At 32.5% G+C, this 16,626-nt stretch overlaps 1 protein-coding gene across 1 annotated transcript; it reads left to right on the top strand.

Moving 5' to 3' along the window:
* The first annotated feature begins 538 nt into the window (after nt 1-538).
* On the top strand, nt 539-15,299 carry hyd (E3 ubiquitin-protein ligase hyd). Its single transcript, XM_017905408.1, has 38 exons — nt 539-851; nt 926-1,137; nt 2,433-2,633; nt 2,733-3,051; nt 3,133-3,341; nt 3,414-3,577; nt 3,668-3,810; nt 3,888-4,156; nt 4,233-4,387; nt 4,466-4,735; nt 4,864-4,977; nt 5,057-5,232; nt 5,306-5,423; nt 5,549-5,703; nt 6,692-6,977; nt 7,061-7,177; nt 7,254-7,421; nt 7,529-7,661; nt 7,729-8,190; nt 8,273-8,397; nt 8,481-8,719; nt 8,795-8,961; nt 9,045-9,376; nt 9,625-10,033; nt 10,227-10,575; nt 10,650-10,989; nt 11,100-11,332; nt 11,408-11,911; nt 12,193-12,363; nt 12,493-12,849; nt 12,927-13,112; nt 13,175-13,300; nt 13,380-13,589; nt 13,650-14,008; nt 14,094-14,300; nt 14,404-14,782; nt 14,875-15,095; nt 15,232-15,299. Exons 2-37 carry the CDS (start codon nt 1,076-1,078, stop codon nt 15,082-15,084), a joined length of 8,424 nt encoding a protein of 2,807 aa, XP_017760897.1. The 5' UTR covers nt 539-851; nt 926-1,075; the 3' UTR covers nt 15,085-15,095; nt 15,232-15,299.
* Nucleotides 15,300-16,626: the final 1,327 nt, after the last annotated feature.

Consider the following 16,626-nt stretch of genomic DNA (forward strand, 5'->3'; position numbering starts at 1 on the left):
ACTTATTTTTTAATTACAATAAATTTCTGATAATAGATGACAGTATATTATAAAAATAAATTCAATATGTAAAGATAAAAAAATGTTTTCGATCAGAATTGTTCCTATTTGGCCTTCTTTCAATATTTTGTAAATAATTGGAAAATATTTGAAAAATTCTAAAAGATTCAATTGAAATTGTTCCAAATGACGTTTTAATTCATAACTAAGTTTGATATATTTTAAAAATTTTAATTAAATTTTTTAGGAATATTAACAATTTTTCTTTATAAAATTCATGGAATTATTAATTTCTTTTTAACTATGAATGAATTGTAGTGAAACTTTTTTCTGATTGGCTGATCTTATACTCGTTTTCATAGGAAGGTAAAATTTGATTACATGTCAATATTCCTTCTTTTCACTTTTATATATTATTATAAAAATTTGTCTAAAGTCATTGTAAAACATGCGTAATTTTATTATAAATATACAACATAATGTATTTATTAAAATGTAATTACACAACTTGTGTTAGACATTGTATGTAACTGAACCTTACAGAAAAAGTGGTGTGATAGAAATATTGTTAGTACACGCAAAGATATAACTAAATAATAACAATCTGCAAGGCAAAAAGGTATTCTCTATTATATTAATTAAGGGTGAAAGAAAAGTATGTTCAAAGATTTTCCGATTTGATATTATTAAAAATATAAATAACGATCGTAATAGCTCAGTCCGCCATTAGTGAAGAGTCGCCATGATTTGCCTTTTGTAACACCAATACAGTAACGTGATAGAAGCATCTGGATGATCAGTTGCAACTTGATAAAGACGAGTGCACATTCTATGGATATTTCGATTTAAACGTAACTATCAATTGCTCACGCATTATATTGAATCTGTGTAAATGAGAATTTTTAATGCTTTTACGAATACGTAGGCATAGTACAGTTCGCTTGCTTTCAAGAACACGTAACTCGTTGTTTCTTCAGAAACATGGCTGAATATCGTTTCGATGGTGTGGTGAAATTGTGTGTACAGAATTATTAAAACGACATCCTGGTCTTAGATACGTTCACACATTAATAAAATGACGTCGATACATTTTGTTGCACATCCGTTACCTGGAACAGATGATCAGCTAAATGATAGGTAAGAAAACGTATCTGTTATCGGTTTCCCATTAATGTATCCTTTTGGTATATCTATCTGCTCTCCGTATTGAAATGATCCATTCATTGTTCGTTCTTGAATATACTTGCTCCTATTAATTAGCATATATTCTCTATGCTTTTTTTTTCGATTCTGAATTTTAAGACGATAGTCCTCGCCCGTTGCCGAATAATTCAATAGTATTACATGCATCATCTGAAAGATAAAAGTTTGTTGTCACATCATTACGTTTCTGTTAAATAATACATATATATCTAACTACTATAACAGGGTAAAACGTCAAATATATCAGTTTAGAAATCATCTTTATTGCTCCAGTGAAAAATTACGTCTACACACACGCATGCACACACGCGCGCGCGCGCACACACATACACACGCGCGCGCGCGCGCGTGCGTGCACGAGCTTGTATCATATGTATGTGATGCTGTATGCATGCATGTATACTATGTATGTGTGTATGAACGCGCGCGTGCGTGTATGCGCGTGTATACACAGACGCACGCGCATACACACACGTAACAGAATATAAATGTTAATAAATTTTTTCCATTTGTTTCTATCATTTAAGATATTTTTAGGTTACAAAAATGAAATGCAATTTATTCAATTATAATTATTTGTAATTTAATACAATAATAATGGTGCTTTCTCGTTTTAGTCATTAGTAAGTTGTTCTGTTTTTATGGACATAATGTAATTTGTCTGATGTTATATACTTGTTATTTTAACAACCTTTCATGTATTTCAGTTTATATAAGCTTCCTGTTTACATAATGTTTTAAGAAAGTTATAATCTATAGTACTTAAATATTCTTTTATTAATATCAAAACACTATAGCAAGTATTATATTTTATGGCAACTAAATAGTAAAAGTCAAGTTAATACATGTTATCATAGTATCTATTTATTATGTTTACATTATATTTAAATGCCGATGATATCTTCTTATATTTACTAAGAAATTTTTACAGATTTCATTATTATGTAATATTAAAAATAAAATAACATTTTTTTTTATGTTCACCTTGAGATATGATATTTATTTATATGTATTATATATTATATATTATATATTATGTTCGTATTTCTTTGATTTTATTTTATTTATATGTAACAGAAAAATTTGAAATAAAGAATAAAAATCATACTATTACAATTTCATCTAATAAATTTAAAGGATTTAAAGAAGTACGATTTAAACTATAACATACACAATAATTGAATGATTAATTTAACAACCTTCTTTTTTCTTATTCCAAACTTGTTTAGATTGAAGGAAGTGGCAGAAAAAATCAACAGATATGGATTTGTGACATTACCAGCATTTAGTGGGTTGAAGGTTGCAGTAAAGCATATTGTGGTTGGTCCAACACATATTGCCCTCCTTACAGAAGACCATAAAATTTGTAGAGTTGCATTTACAGTATTGTCTGATAGATTGGATTTAAGTAAAAATGAACCAAATAGAAAGTAAGTTATGAAGTATTATTAAATTTTCTATAAATAACATCCTATTATGTATTATTGTAATTATGATGGGTAAAATTACCTATTTTTCTATTATTGTAGCACAAGTAAAAACCATGTTGGCAATGCTAGTTCAGCACCAAATGGTGGTACAAGCAGTGGAAGTGGAAGCAGAACAGGAATGTCTAGGTCACGTGCAAGAATTGGGCGTGGCAGTTCTGCAATTCGTGGAGGTGGAGGTAGCGGAGGAAGCAGCAGTGGAGGCAGGATAGGTCTAGGTGTAATTACAAGTGGTGGAAGCGGTAACAGTTCACGTCCTATTGCATCTGTACCTGCTCCATTTGTACCAGAAGATCTTATTACACAGGCTCAAGTGGTATTGCAAGGGAAAAGTCGCAATCTTATTATTAGAGAATTACAGGTTCAACCAGTTTAAATAATTAGTGTTTTGCTTGTATTGTTATGATTAAAAGCGGATTTAATACCGAAATATATTTTACAGCGTACAAATTTAGATGTAAACTTAGCAGTAAATAATTTACTGTCACGAGATGATGAAGAAGGAGATGATGCTGAAGATGCAGCGGATACCTATGTTCCAGAAGATCTCATTTCATTATTAGATGGTGGATTTAACAATGAACATTCTGTTATAATTGATACAGATTCTATGTTTCCAGAAGATATGTTTGGATATACAGGAATGAGAAAGTAATTATTTCCTAATTATTTTTTAGACCATTCATAGGAGAAGATATATTTTTAATTTTTGTATTTTCCTAGTCGGGGTAGTTCTTCGCGCAGAATAGGTAATGACAGAGAAGGTGAACGTACTTCTGAACGAGACAGAGATCGAGACAATTTTAGTAAATGGAGAGATCGTCAGTATTGTGGTCCAAGACGTTGGTTGGAATCAGCACTTAAAGATTCCTGGGACAAAGATTCTGGTAAAATTAAGACTTTAATAAAATTTATTTTTCAATTTTTTTGAGCTGTAGTACCTAATATCTTAATTGTTCATTTGAAAAATTCATTAGATAATAAAAAGAAAGAGTTAGCTTCTCAAAGTCCATTATGGATATCGGAAGAATCGCTTTATAGTGAACTAATAGCTGTTTCTGCTGGAGGACAGTTATATCAATGGAAATGGTCAGAATCTGAACCATACAAACATCCAGAGGTGATTATTACTAAAATGGATTGTGCTTTAAGATTTCATGTAAATGGTCTAATAAATAAAAATAATTCTTTTTATAGAATCCAAATATACATCATCCAAAAGCTCCATGGTTGGCAGTAACAACAGAAAAGATAGTTAACATATCTGCAACAGCTATTCGATGTTCCATTAGTACTGAATCTGGAAAAGTAGCAACTTGGCTTGATGAACTACTAGGGCATGTTGCTTCTCGTCTTGAACATCCAGCTCAAACTTTCACAGAATTTACTTTAGATAAGATAGTATCTCTACATACCTGTGCTTTATATACTGTTGCTAAACTTGAAAGTGGTGCATTGTACTGGTGGTGAGTTAAAATATTAATGGCCATTAAAAAAAAGAAAATATAGAGTTAATATTAATAGCCGCATCTCGTTTTAAAGGGGAGTATTACCTTTTGCACAACGTAAAAAATTATGGGAAAAATATAAGGCTAAATCACGTAAACACAGATCCTCTACAGTATCATCAAATGATATTAGTTATGGTGCACATGTTTGTATGAAAAATAGTCCTATATATCATCCTGGCGCAATAGGTAACTTGTTAAATATTATATTTTACTTATCATTTCTTTAAAACTAGTTATAGTATACTAAATTTATATATTTTTAAGGATTTACAATTGCTAATGGAGTTCCAAAAGTAGGACAATTATTAGGAGCAGCTTGGAATTTAGATAGTAATTACAGATTTAAAATATTACCAGCTGGAACTCATTTGCCCAATGTCAATGCTGAAAAAAGGGAATCAAATGGAAATAGCGGAACGGGTAACATTAATAAGACAAATCACAAAGAAACTGCTGATCGACTTGATATGCCTCCGCCACCCTCGCCAGCTTCGAGTACATGTAGCGACACTGGCAGTATAACCACAAGTCATAGTAATATCGTTTATTTATACATATTTATATATTTTCTTCTTATTAAATTTATGTATACTAATTCTAATATAAAAATTATATATATGTATATGAAATATATAATATATATACATATATTAATTTTGTAGAGAGGCAAAAGCGTGTTGCACCACGAAATGAGGGAGAATCAGAACGAAAAGATGAAGAAGAATGGCAGTTAAAAGATGTTGTTTTTGTTGAAGATGTAAAAACAGTTCCCATTGGTATGTCATACACATTGAATAACTCACAAAATAATATTGATACTGATACTATAATTTATGATTTTTTTTATATTTGCAGGTAAGGTTATAAAAGTTGATGGTTGTTATGTTGCTGTAAAATTCTTCTCAAAAGATTCAAAAGAAAAAGAAATTAAAGAAAAAGATTTTAGTACATCAGATTTTAAAGATTTAACAACTGAAGAGTTGATTAAATTATTAGCTGACTGCAGATTATTACGTAAAGATGAGATACAGGTAAGTTAAATGTTGAAATATAATTTTATTCAAGTAAATTGTAATAAAAGTAATTATACGGTTGTATACCTAGGTAATAAAATCATCTATGAATCCAAGAGCTCCAGATTGTTTTCAACGAACTCCTAGACGGGTGAATATTGTCGAAGGGTCAAATGATAGTATTTTGAGCATTGCCACTGATGGACAAGGTAAAATTTAAAAGAATTAATGTTGTTTATGAGACTTCTATTTTTATTAGTAATTGTTGAAGTTGAACTATGAAGTTCTGAACTATAATTATTAGTAATGCACTTCAATGATTGATTAATTACAGGAATTCATGCAATAGTAAAAAGTGGGAACAAATTAAGTTATGTTGTTTATAATTTAAGTACCGGGAGATATGTACAAGATTGTTATATTCCATCAGATGTGTCATCATTTCTGGGTCTACAGCCTCAAAATATTAGCTTGACAAGCTCAGGAGAAGTATGTATTCATAGTTTTAATTAATAAAAATATATTATTTTACTTAACACGTTGACGCCGGCGTGCATCACCGGTGGGTCACACGTGTCTGTTCCGTAAGGCGGCGTGCATCACCGGTGGGTCACACCTGTCTGTTCCATGAGGCGGCGTGCATCACGGTGGATCATACTTGTATTTCACAAAATAGGTTTATATTATTTTACCTCAACATTATAAACAAACATTCAATAGTAAAAACATACAAATTCAATACTATAAACTTAACATAATTATCTAATTTTTTTATGCAATTTTTTAAAACATGTCAGTCGGGGGTTCGACGAAATTGCCGCTCACACTCAACATAATTTACGACTAAAGCTTACACTACGTCCTAACACTATCCTAACACTATTTTCGTCGTGCATATTTCTTCGTTCTCCGACGAACATGCATGACTATTTTTTTTTTTCCTGTACGAAGTTGAAAAATTTTTTGATTCGCGATATGAACGTTTCTTATAGAAAAATGTTCACAAAATTGCGTGCGATGGTCAGAATTCGCGTCAGACTTCCACTTTTTGAGAAAAATTGAAAAGAGTACTCCAAAATTAGAGCCAAAACTGGTCCCGTCAGCTTTACTTAACATTTACAGGTATATGCAAATTGATATTACCAAACTATTGTATATGAATGTATTAGTTGAAGTGCACAGAATTCATTGAATCCAACAGGAACCGTATAGCTTTTGTAGTTTTGTTATAAATTAAAGTCAAAGTTGAAAAATTGCGATCTTCTTCAAAATCGATTTTCTCAAAAACTTAGGATGATAGACAAAAACTGATTTCAGATTCGTTTTTAGCTCGTCGAGATCTATAAGAATCACCTAGTGGGTATTACCGTGTGGGTATAATCTGGTGCTGCGCCAGAACAGACCGTGAATTCGGGCGCCGGCGTCAACATGTTAAAATAGTACAAAATGGTGTGTAGTACACAACTTTATGTTACAGAATATCGAGTGTTCTATGATACTTAGAGATGGGAATAATACAATTTATCCATTGGCAAAAGATTGTGCTGATGCTATCCGTGATCCAAATTGGTTAGATTTAGTTCCCGTTCTATGCATTGGTGCTTCAACCATTCCCATACCAACTTGTTCAAATTCAACCAATATGAAAAATCAAGTTGCAGTTATTGCACTAGCATTTGATAATCTTTTGTTAATGCCGCGTATATTAAGATGCGACTATGAGAGTATTAAGCAAATATTTTGTAATTTGGAACAAGATCACAGTATGTATAATTATTATTTTTGTGTTATAAATATCTGATTAGAGAAGGATAAACTACGATATGGTGCATTTTTTTTTTTTTAGAAAACAATGGAGCACAGATTCAATCAATATTGATGGAACGTTGTGATGGTAATCGTAATATTTTGCATGCTTGTATAAGCATGTGCTTACCAACTTCAAATAAAGAAAATGATCAAGGTACTACATTTGTCTTTTTATATAATAAATAGGAAGTTACTAATTATTTGTTCTTATTTATTATTTTATTTGGAAGGTATTGAACGTGAATTAGTTTCAAATACTGTTGATGGACCATCTGCACCTATTGAAGAACCAATTCCAACTTTAAGTTGGCCACCTGAAGCATTTGATAACACATCGGGTGAAGAAGATAGTTTACTTAGTATTGGTGCTGCTAGTATATCCATGATGAACAAATCAGGTAAACGCATATTAAAAGCCATTTTGTTATATTGTTTTCTTCTTTTTATTATTTTTATTTCAAAATATATGTTCCATATTATTAACTAAATATTTCCGTGCTTTCAGGTATTGGTGCAACATCGAATAATACTTACATCATAGACTCTGTTGAAAGAAGGAATAATGCATTACTTATATTAAAGTATATGTGTGAAAGTAGCGTGTTAGCGCCTCACTTAAAGGAGCTACTCACAGCAAAGTATGTCAACTATTAATAAACAGAATATTTTTGTGATTCGCAAATACTTACATATTTGTATTAATAGGGATATTCAGGGTCAGACACCATTAATGCTTGCTGTATCAGTTCGGGCATATCACGCAGCTCTTATTTTACTAGATATTATTCAAAGAGTTGGACGAGATCAGAAAGAATGTTCGACTATGATACTTCCTGCAGATGCTAATCCAGATTTATCACCATTATTTGTCACTTGCTGTAATGATACTTGTAGTTTTACGTGGACTGGAACTCAACACATCAATCAAGATATTTTTGAATGCAAAACTTGTGGTTTGATCGAATCTTTATGCTGTTGCACTGAATGTGCTCGCGTTTGCCATAGAGGACATGATTGTAGAATAAAAATAACTTCTCCCACAGCTTATTGTGATTGTTGGGAGAAGTGTAAATGTCGCGCGCTCATTGCAGGTCATCAAGGTGCTCGTTACGAACTTCTTTGTCGTCTTGTAGTGAACACTGATCTTGTCACAAAGATAAACTCACGGTAAATAAATTTGTGATAAATTGGTAAAATTGATGGCATTAGAAATTAACAAAGTTAACAAATCATTTTTCCAATTTTATAGAGGAGAAAGTATTTTATTATTCTTAGTTCAGACCATAGGGAGACAATTGATAGAACAACGACAGTACCGTTCTGCTCTACGACAACGATCAACATCTGCAAGTCGTAAAGGACCTTCAACTGAGGGTAATCTTTTCTCACTTGAATACAGTAAGCCTAATTGTATAAGAAATAAAAATGAAAGTTAATTGTATTTGAATTATAAACAGGATTAGATACTTATGTACCAGATATGCCAGATCATGATTTAGAACCTCCTCGTTTTAATCGAAAAGCTTTGGAAAGATTATTGAATGATTGGCCAGCAGTTCAGTGCATGATCATGTCAGGAGTTTCTGTAAATGGAAATGATCAGTTATTCGGGGATCAAGGACAATTGGGTCGTCAAAGTGGCACTGCTCTACTTGACAAATTTACGCATTCACTGTTATTTAAGTGTGGCCCAGAGGTAAAGAGATATTAGTTTTATTTTGTGCCTTTGATATACTAATAGAAATATTTAATACAGTGCAATTGTTTCCAGATGCTGGATACTCTTCTTACGACTCTGATACGAGAATTACAAAATGATACTATATCCGGACGACAGGAAGAAGCGAATAATGTTGCGCGTCGATTTGTTCGATCTGTAGCCCGAATATTTGTGATTTTTACAATAGAAATGGCACCAAATACAACAAAACGAAGAAGGTTGGAAATAAGTTGTGTTATGGAAATACACAATTGTTTCCCATTTGTGTATATGTTAACATTTTTTTTTTTTTTTAATTTAGCACCAGCCAAGCATCGCAGCCTTTGATGAGATGTCGTCAAGTTTTTCAAGCGCTAATTAAATTAGCTGTCGAAGAATTATGTGAGACGGCCGATTCACTAATAGCACCCGTAAGATTAGGTGTTGCTCGTCCAACGGCACCGTTTACATTAACTAGCTCAGCAGTCGAAGTAATCAATGGTTCAGAAGAATTGTTTTCTATAGAACCATTAATTCCTCATAGTGGAGTTAGTTCTCAAACTCTAGATGTCACTATGCAAACACAACAAGGGAACAATAATATAGCAATTGCCAGAGATGTTTCTACTATGGATGAAACAGAAGCTGGTGAAGGTATGTTTTGTAAATTAACATAGAGGAAAGTATAAAAACAATGCGACTCGAATATCAGATATTTGTAGAATTATTTAGAAAATTATGAGAATTCTACGATGTATAGGAGTAATAATATTTAACTTTTTGTTCTGGGATTGCTCCATTTTCAGGATTAATTTTCTGTGCTATTCTGTGTAATGTTTTTTTTTGGAAATATTTTTAATTTCTATTATGTGATTATATGTATGATATTTATGTATAAATAGAAGTTCCTATGGACGTGGATGGTGACATTAGTGAACATGAAGAATCTGGGGTTTCTGGAACCGTTACCAGTCAACCACTAGGTGAGATTGATAGCAATGGCAGAGGGGTAGGTGAAGAACAGGCAGGAGATGGTGAATCCGACACAGAGCTTGATCTCTTGGCGGAAGCAGAAACTGAATCGGATTCTGATGACAATCATAGCAATCAAGATGCAGCATCTGCACAGCGTAGCGTACAAACTGGTGCTACAGCAGGATCTGATGGTGGAATGGGATCCATTTTATTGTTTCCGGAAGATGAATCTGGGGAGTCTAGCCAGCAAGAAGACGACGAAAGTGAAGCAGGAGAAACTGACGAACAGGATAACGAAGATTTTCAGATTGGCGATGATCAATTAGAACGACGAAGGTAAAGATACTTTTTCCCTTTTAACTAATTTCAACTAACGTTGTATTTATGTATGAAATATATTAAATATGTGTAACACACGTACATTAAAAAAGTTTTGCAGCGATGCCCTTCTAATTATAGCATTAATTCTCTTCCTTTTTTCAAATACATTTATAAAAGTCATTTTTATATTAATGATACCTTATTACAGTGGTTCATCAGGCCATTTACATCGTAATAATCTAGCGCCTGTTTCTATGCAATGGGCAATACGTAATCGCGATTCAAGTATGCGTACAACTGGATTACGGGTAGCAGGTGGCAGTAATCTGGTTTTTATCGAATCTACAGCTTTAAGACGCACTACTGCAACATCTGCTGTTGCAGCTGCACAAGAACCCATAATTATGGGTACTAGTACTACTTGTTTGGCACGTGCATTTGGAATTGTTATTCGACAAATAGCTGATCTTTTAGTTATGATGCAAGATTATAAAACGTTAGCACCTACTTTGCCGCGATTAATGGAAATTACTTATCAAGATGCATTAAATCTACAAGTATGACTTTTTATAATATAAATTAATTGAAATTTAATAAGTTTGAAACAATATTATAATTTAAACAATTCTAGGTGTATCTCGAGGGGCACTTAAAACCAACATGGGATTGGCTTCTCACGGTAATGGATGCTACAGAAGCACAATTACGATTTGGAGTATCTTTAACCCGTAGTGCAGATCCCACACATCCAGAACATCCACTGAATAATGCTTCATCGTTGTCTGGAGGAAATTTTTCTGGACTGTTGAATACAGCGGCTTTGTCATTGACATTACAGTCTAATACAGGTCGGAATCAACGCAGTGGTATCGCTACGAGCTCCAATATCTCCACTCCACAAGCTTCTACAAGACTCACCGTTGGTTTTGCAGGCGTTGGCGAACCTTCAAGAAACAGTAGAGAACGCGAAGGTATCACCTTTTGTCTTTCTTGTGCAATATTTTCCTTTTAAAAAATTGTTCAAATATAGTACAATTACATTTTTAACATTAAAATAGTGATTAATCAGTGTTATCTTTAGGTGGTGATATATACTTAGCGAGGCGTGAATTTTTGTCCTATTGTCTGTCCTTAATGCGTGCTCATAATGCCGAACACAGGGACAGTTTGCCGGTATTAGATGTTTCTGCTTTAAGACATGTAGCTTATGTTTTTGATGCATTAGTATATTATATGCGTTCACTATCGGAACCAATATCATCACGAGGAGAGAGCCAGAAAGAATCATCGAACTATTCAAGTTGGAATGATCAGGTTTGTATTGAATTAAATTTTTTTTTTCAATTGATTTGCATTTAACACAGATGATAATGATACCTCACATCGCAGGACGAAAATGATAATGATGAGGGAGAAGAATATAGTTCACCTGTTCCTACTGCACTGGAAACAGATTCTGTCGATTACCCTGATTTACTTCAAGTACCTATTTGTGGATCAGGGAATAATAGTAGCAGTACACCAAAAGGAAGAAAGCATCCTTTTTTGCAAAGATCAGACTCTACCTTATGTCTTGGTTGTCCACCTCTTGATCCCTTTGACACTGTCCTGAGCGAAGCTTTGCCACTAGCTGATCAACCACATTTATTGCAACCTCATTCCAAACGGGAAGATCTTTTCGGTATACCAAGACAACCAACATCAAGTACAGGTCCGAATCAAAATCCGTTAGAAGGACTACCTACGAGACTTAGTTTATCTGCACGTGGTGCTGACAATCAAAATACCCCTACACCAACATTTAGCCAAGTTATTCAAAGATCTACCTTTGCATCGTCAGATGCGAGACGTAGCTCTGTAACAATTGGAGATTCGACGTCTACAAAGCATACGGTAATGTGTCTTTTACATAGTAAGCTGATTAAATTTATTTACTTACGGTATTCGTTTTTGTCCTTATTCTCTTTTTTCTTTATCTTGAAATTTTGCATGAAAAACAGCATTAGCTATTAATGTATTAGTAGAATTTCATTTTACTGTTATAAATTATCCTATTCTTATTTTGCTTATTTTGATATTGTTGCATTTTTGTTTTCACTAAATCTTTTATGCTATTTTATATCAATTTCTTATGTTGGAAAATGGAACATGTAGATTTACTTTACATATTGTAGGAAAAGGCAAAATCGTTCAATCACACACTTGTCGCAGAGCAAATCGATCGAGCACCAATTATTGTCTCTACCAATAATCAAATTGACCAAGCAGCAGGAAGTACTAAAACAAATAAAGATATATGTAAAACAAATAGAAGTGTCATTGTTAGAGCTGGAACCGTTGTTTCGGTAAATATATATAATCTGATTTTTTTTATATCTATTCTGCTTTATCTTATTTCATGAAGTTACTATCCAAAATATGTTAGAAATTATAAAAATTCTTGAATATACACAAAAAAAGAATATGTTTTAAAGGAATCGAATTCAAGCAAAGCTGGTGCATCAGAACTGATGTCTATGTCAAGTGAAACAACGCAAAATATAACAGAAGAGATGGATACATCCGGTTCGAACAATGAGACGTCCATAGCCTATGAAACGGTTGAGACAAATCCAGTTTCATCTATTGGAACTAATATATCACATAACATTTTATTGGGTCGTTGGAGTTTGTCCCTTGATCTATTTGGACGAGTTTTTATGGAGGATGTTGGATTAGAAGCTGGTTCGGTTGTTTCTGAATTAGGAGGTTTCCAAGTAAAAGAAGCAAAATTCCGTCGAGATATGGAAAAGCTTCGGAATGCTCAACAAAGAGACATTAATTTGTCAAAAGTAATTAATTGCAATATTGTAAATTGTTTAAATGAACAAAATATGTTGTATGTAATATAAATAATTTTTTTTTTAAGGTCGAGCGAGACAGAACACAGCTATTAGTGCAAACAATGAAGGAATTAAATACACATTACAATTTATATAACAGGCGTGCTGTTAACGCACCACCATTAGCAGTGCACCGCGTTAAAGTGACTTTCAAGGACGAACCTGGTGAAGGCACTGGAGTAGCTAGAGGTTTTTATACCGCAATTGCAGAGGTTTGTAATATTATAGTAAAATTTCTTTTTATATGAAAAATATAAAATGATATTTTTTACAGGCATTGCTTGCAAATGAAAAACTACCAAATCTGGAAGCAGCACAAGTCGGATCAAAATATACACAATATAATAACGTTCTTCGGAAGCTAAAAAGTAGAGATCGTGATCATGATTTAAGACGACAAGTAAGTATAACTGTTACAAAAAAAGGAAAAGAAAAGAAATATTTTCTACTCTCTGTTTACAAATTCTATCCTATTCCAGAATCCTCGATCTTCTGGAAAATGTCGAGAGACACGTAGAGCATTATCTTTTGAAGCTCGTGTATTTCATCCATCCAGTTCTGTTGAAGGAAGCAGTAATTCTGGAGCCGGTAGTTCTTCCTCCAATTCCCATCCGTTACCTGTTAGTCACCCAAATAACGATCACTTGACCATACATCAGCAACAACTCGGAGACAGGCTATATCCAAAGGTAATTAATAATAATTTTACTTTATTTTTCACAATAGCACACTACTGTTACCTTGTACAGGTTTATGCATTGCAACCCGCATTAGCTGCTAAAATAACTGGTATGCTGTTAGAGCTGTCCCCTGCACAGCTGTTGATGTTACTAGCTTCAGAAGATGCTCTGCGGCAGAAAGTAGAGGAAGCATTTGAATTAATTCGTAGTCATAGTCAGGAATCGGCCAGGGAAGCACTCTTGGATCTCGATGTATTCAGTTTGATCGCACGTTGTGGGGCTAATAAGAAAAAAATCGAGAATAGCATTTTAGATGATACCGAGGATAATGCTCCGCTCTTCTATTCTCCGGGAAAGAGAGGTTTTTACACCCCACGACAAGGAAGAGCCAGTTATGAACGACTGAACGCATTTAGAAATGTGGGCAGGTTGGTAATGATATAGAAATAGCAATTAATTAAAATATAATGATCATAAATTATTAGTTGAAATATAACAAAATATTTATAACAGACTTATAGGATTATGTCTTTTACAAAATGAGTTGTGCCCAATATTTTTAAATCGTCACGTAATAAAGTACATTTTGGGAAGACCTATTCGTTTCCATGATCTTGCATTTTTTGATTCTGTAATTTATGAAAGCCTACGACAACTTGTTATTGATTCTGAAACTAAGGATAGTAACAGTCTATTCTCTGCTCTTGATCTTACGTTCAGGTAAATATATCACAAAAATATTCCAGTCTCTTGTATTCAAAGAGACAGCTCTAATCTTGTATTTCGTTTTGAACATAACATATAATACTCTTAATTGTTTTAGTATTGATTTGTGCCCTGAAGAAGGTGGTGGATCGATTGAACTTATTCCAAATGGACGAGATATAGAAGTGACAGCAAGTAATGTTTACGATTATGTACGAAAATATGCAGAAGTTCGTATGATTAAGGTACAAGAGAAAGCTTTACATGCCATGAGAGAGGGAGTGTTCGATGTATTACCGGAAGGAGCGCTCGATGGTTTAACATCCGAAGATTTGAGACTTCTTTTAAATGGAGTCGGTGATATTAATGTTTCCGTTTTGATATCGTATACTTCCTTCAATGATGAATCAGGAGAACCTGCCGATAGATTAGCTAAATTTAAGCGATGGTTATGGTCTATCGTCGAAAAAATGTCGCATTCAGAAAGACAAGACTTGGTAAGAGATTCCACTAAAATGTTCGTTTTGTTAACAAGAAAAAATTGTCTTTTATAACAATCTACTTTTTATCTTTTTTCTCTATATTTTAGGTATACTTCTGGACAGGGTCTCCAGCACTACCAGCAAGCGAAGATGGTTTTCAACCAATGCCGAGTGTGACATTACGACCTGCAGATGATCATCTACCAACTGCAAATACATGTATTTCCCGACTATATCTTCCATTGTACAGTTCTCGTCACATATTAAGACATAAACTACTACTTGCTATTCAGACAAAGAATTTCGGATTTGTATGAATATATAGAATCTTTCTATATATATATATATATATATATAAACACACGCGCGCGACTTCCATTGTACAGTTCTCGTCACATATTAAGACATAAACTACTACTTGCTATTCAGACAAAGAATTTCGGATTTGTATGAATATATAGAATCTTTCTATATATATATATATATATATATAAACACGCGCGCGCGCGCAGACACACACACACACACACACAGACACAGACACACACACGCACGCACATATGATTATATATATACACGTATGGGTAAATATATAATTATATGTATACATAAAATATATATAATATAACGAATATTATATATACATTATGTATTATATATATACTATGTGACCATGTTTGTGCGCAATAGCTCTAAAAAGAAGTCACATTATTGATAATGAGAAACGAAAAAGTTGTATGTTGTTATTTTTTTCCTTCCTAAAAAAAAGTGTATAACATTTATAAATTTATAAGGTGTAATTATGAATTCTGATTTCTTTTATTGAACAAAAAGACGTGGTTTCCATCGTAAGATTTTATATTAAAGTGTCATCTTTAGTCATTATAGTGATCGAATAAAACATTTTTAAAAGTCACGGCAGAAAACCGATTAATAGCAACCCCGTATCATCAGAGATAATTACTTTAATATCTGTTACGCCTGTATATCTTTTACATCATTACAGTACTTCTTTTATATTTTTCTTTTTTTTCTTTTTAGGAGTTTTAACAAATTATTATACAATTAAAAATTTTTTTATTAGGCATGTTTAAGATGTAACATAAAATGTTGACAGGAAATTGTAGATTTTTCTTTTTAATGCACACCAGTAGTAATCATTTTTCTGGATTTCAGCATGTTGTTGATTATAATACATATCATTTTAAAAATCAGACTACAACACGAGAGTACAGGTTACAAAATATGAGATTTGATATTTAATAATTGCGAAAATTACATAGTTTCACATAAAAAATTGCTTTCATGAATGAAAATGATAACAAAATATCAACATAAAATCACACGTAATTTAAAACGATATAAAGGTTTCTTAAACATCAAATTCTTAGATTGAATTACCAATATTTCTTTTCAATCGAATTTATGCTGGATGAAATTGGCCAAATGCGAAGGTAATAGGAAAAATAATCTAGGAATGTCTAGCTGCCTATTTCATATTGTTATATACTTTCTTTTTTTAACATGTTCAAAATCTTGAATCTATCATAAAACAATATCAACTCCGTTACTTATGCTGCTTAGTTTTAGCATGCACTCAATATATGTTCTTGTTTCTGTCTAGGATCGTAACAATATATATTTCCAAAATGATTATCATTTTGAAAGAAAATTGAATTTACAGATTTAAATTATTATTTATATATATATTTCCTAAACAGTAAACTGAAATAGTAAAAAATAATCTATTATCTTTAATTTACTTAAAAAAAAAAGATTACTAATGCTAATATGTATAATATAATAAATCTCATTGTTTATAAATTTCTAAAAATCGTAAAGTTATATACAATAATTAT

The sequence above is a fragment of the Eufriesea mexicana genome, unplaced genomic scaffold (assembly GCF_001483705.2).
Source record: "Eufriesea mexicana isolate 0111107269 unplaced genomic scaffold, ASM148370v2 scaffold3780, whole genome shotgun sequence".
In the NCBI taxonomy this organism is placed as follows: domain Eukaryota; kingdom Metazoa; phylum Arthropoda; class Insecta; order Hymenoptera; family Apidae; genus Eufriesea; species Eufriesea mexicana.

Excerpts from the sequence above, each read along its gene's own strand:
- hyd (XM_017905408.1), top strand. The coding sequence starts at position 1,076 with ATGACGTCGATACATTTTGTTGCACATCCGTTACCTGGAACAGATGAT. Across the intron at positions 8,962-9,044 it reads AATACAACAAAACGAAGAAG|CACCAGCCAAGCATCGCAGC; the intron begins GTTGGAAATAAG and ends TTTTTAATTTAG. Across the intron at positions 11,333-11,407 it reads ATTCAAGTTGGAATGATCAG|GACGAAAATGATAATGATGA; the intron begins GTTTGTATTGAA and ends CTCACATCGCAG.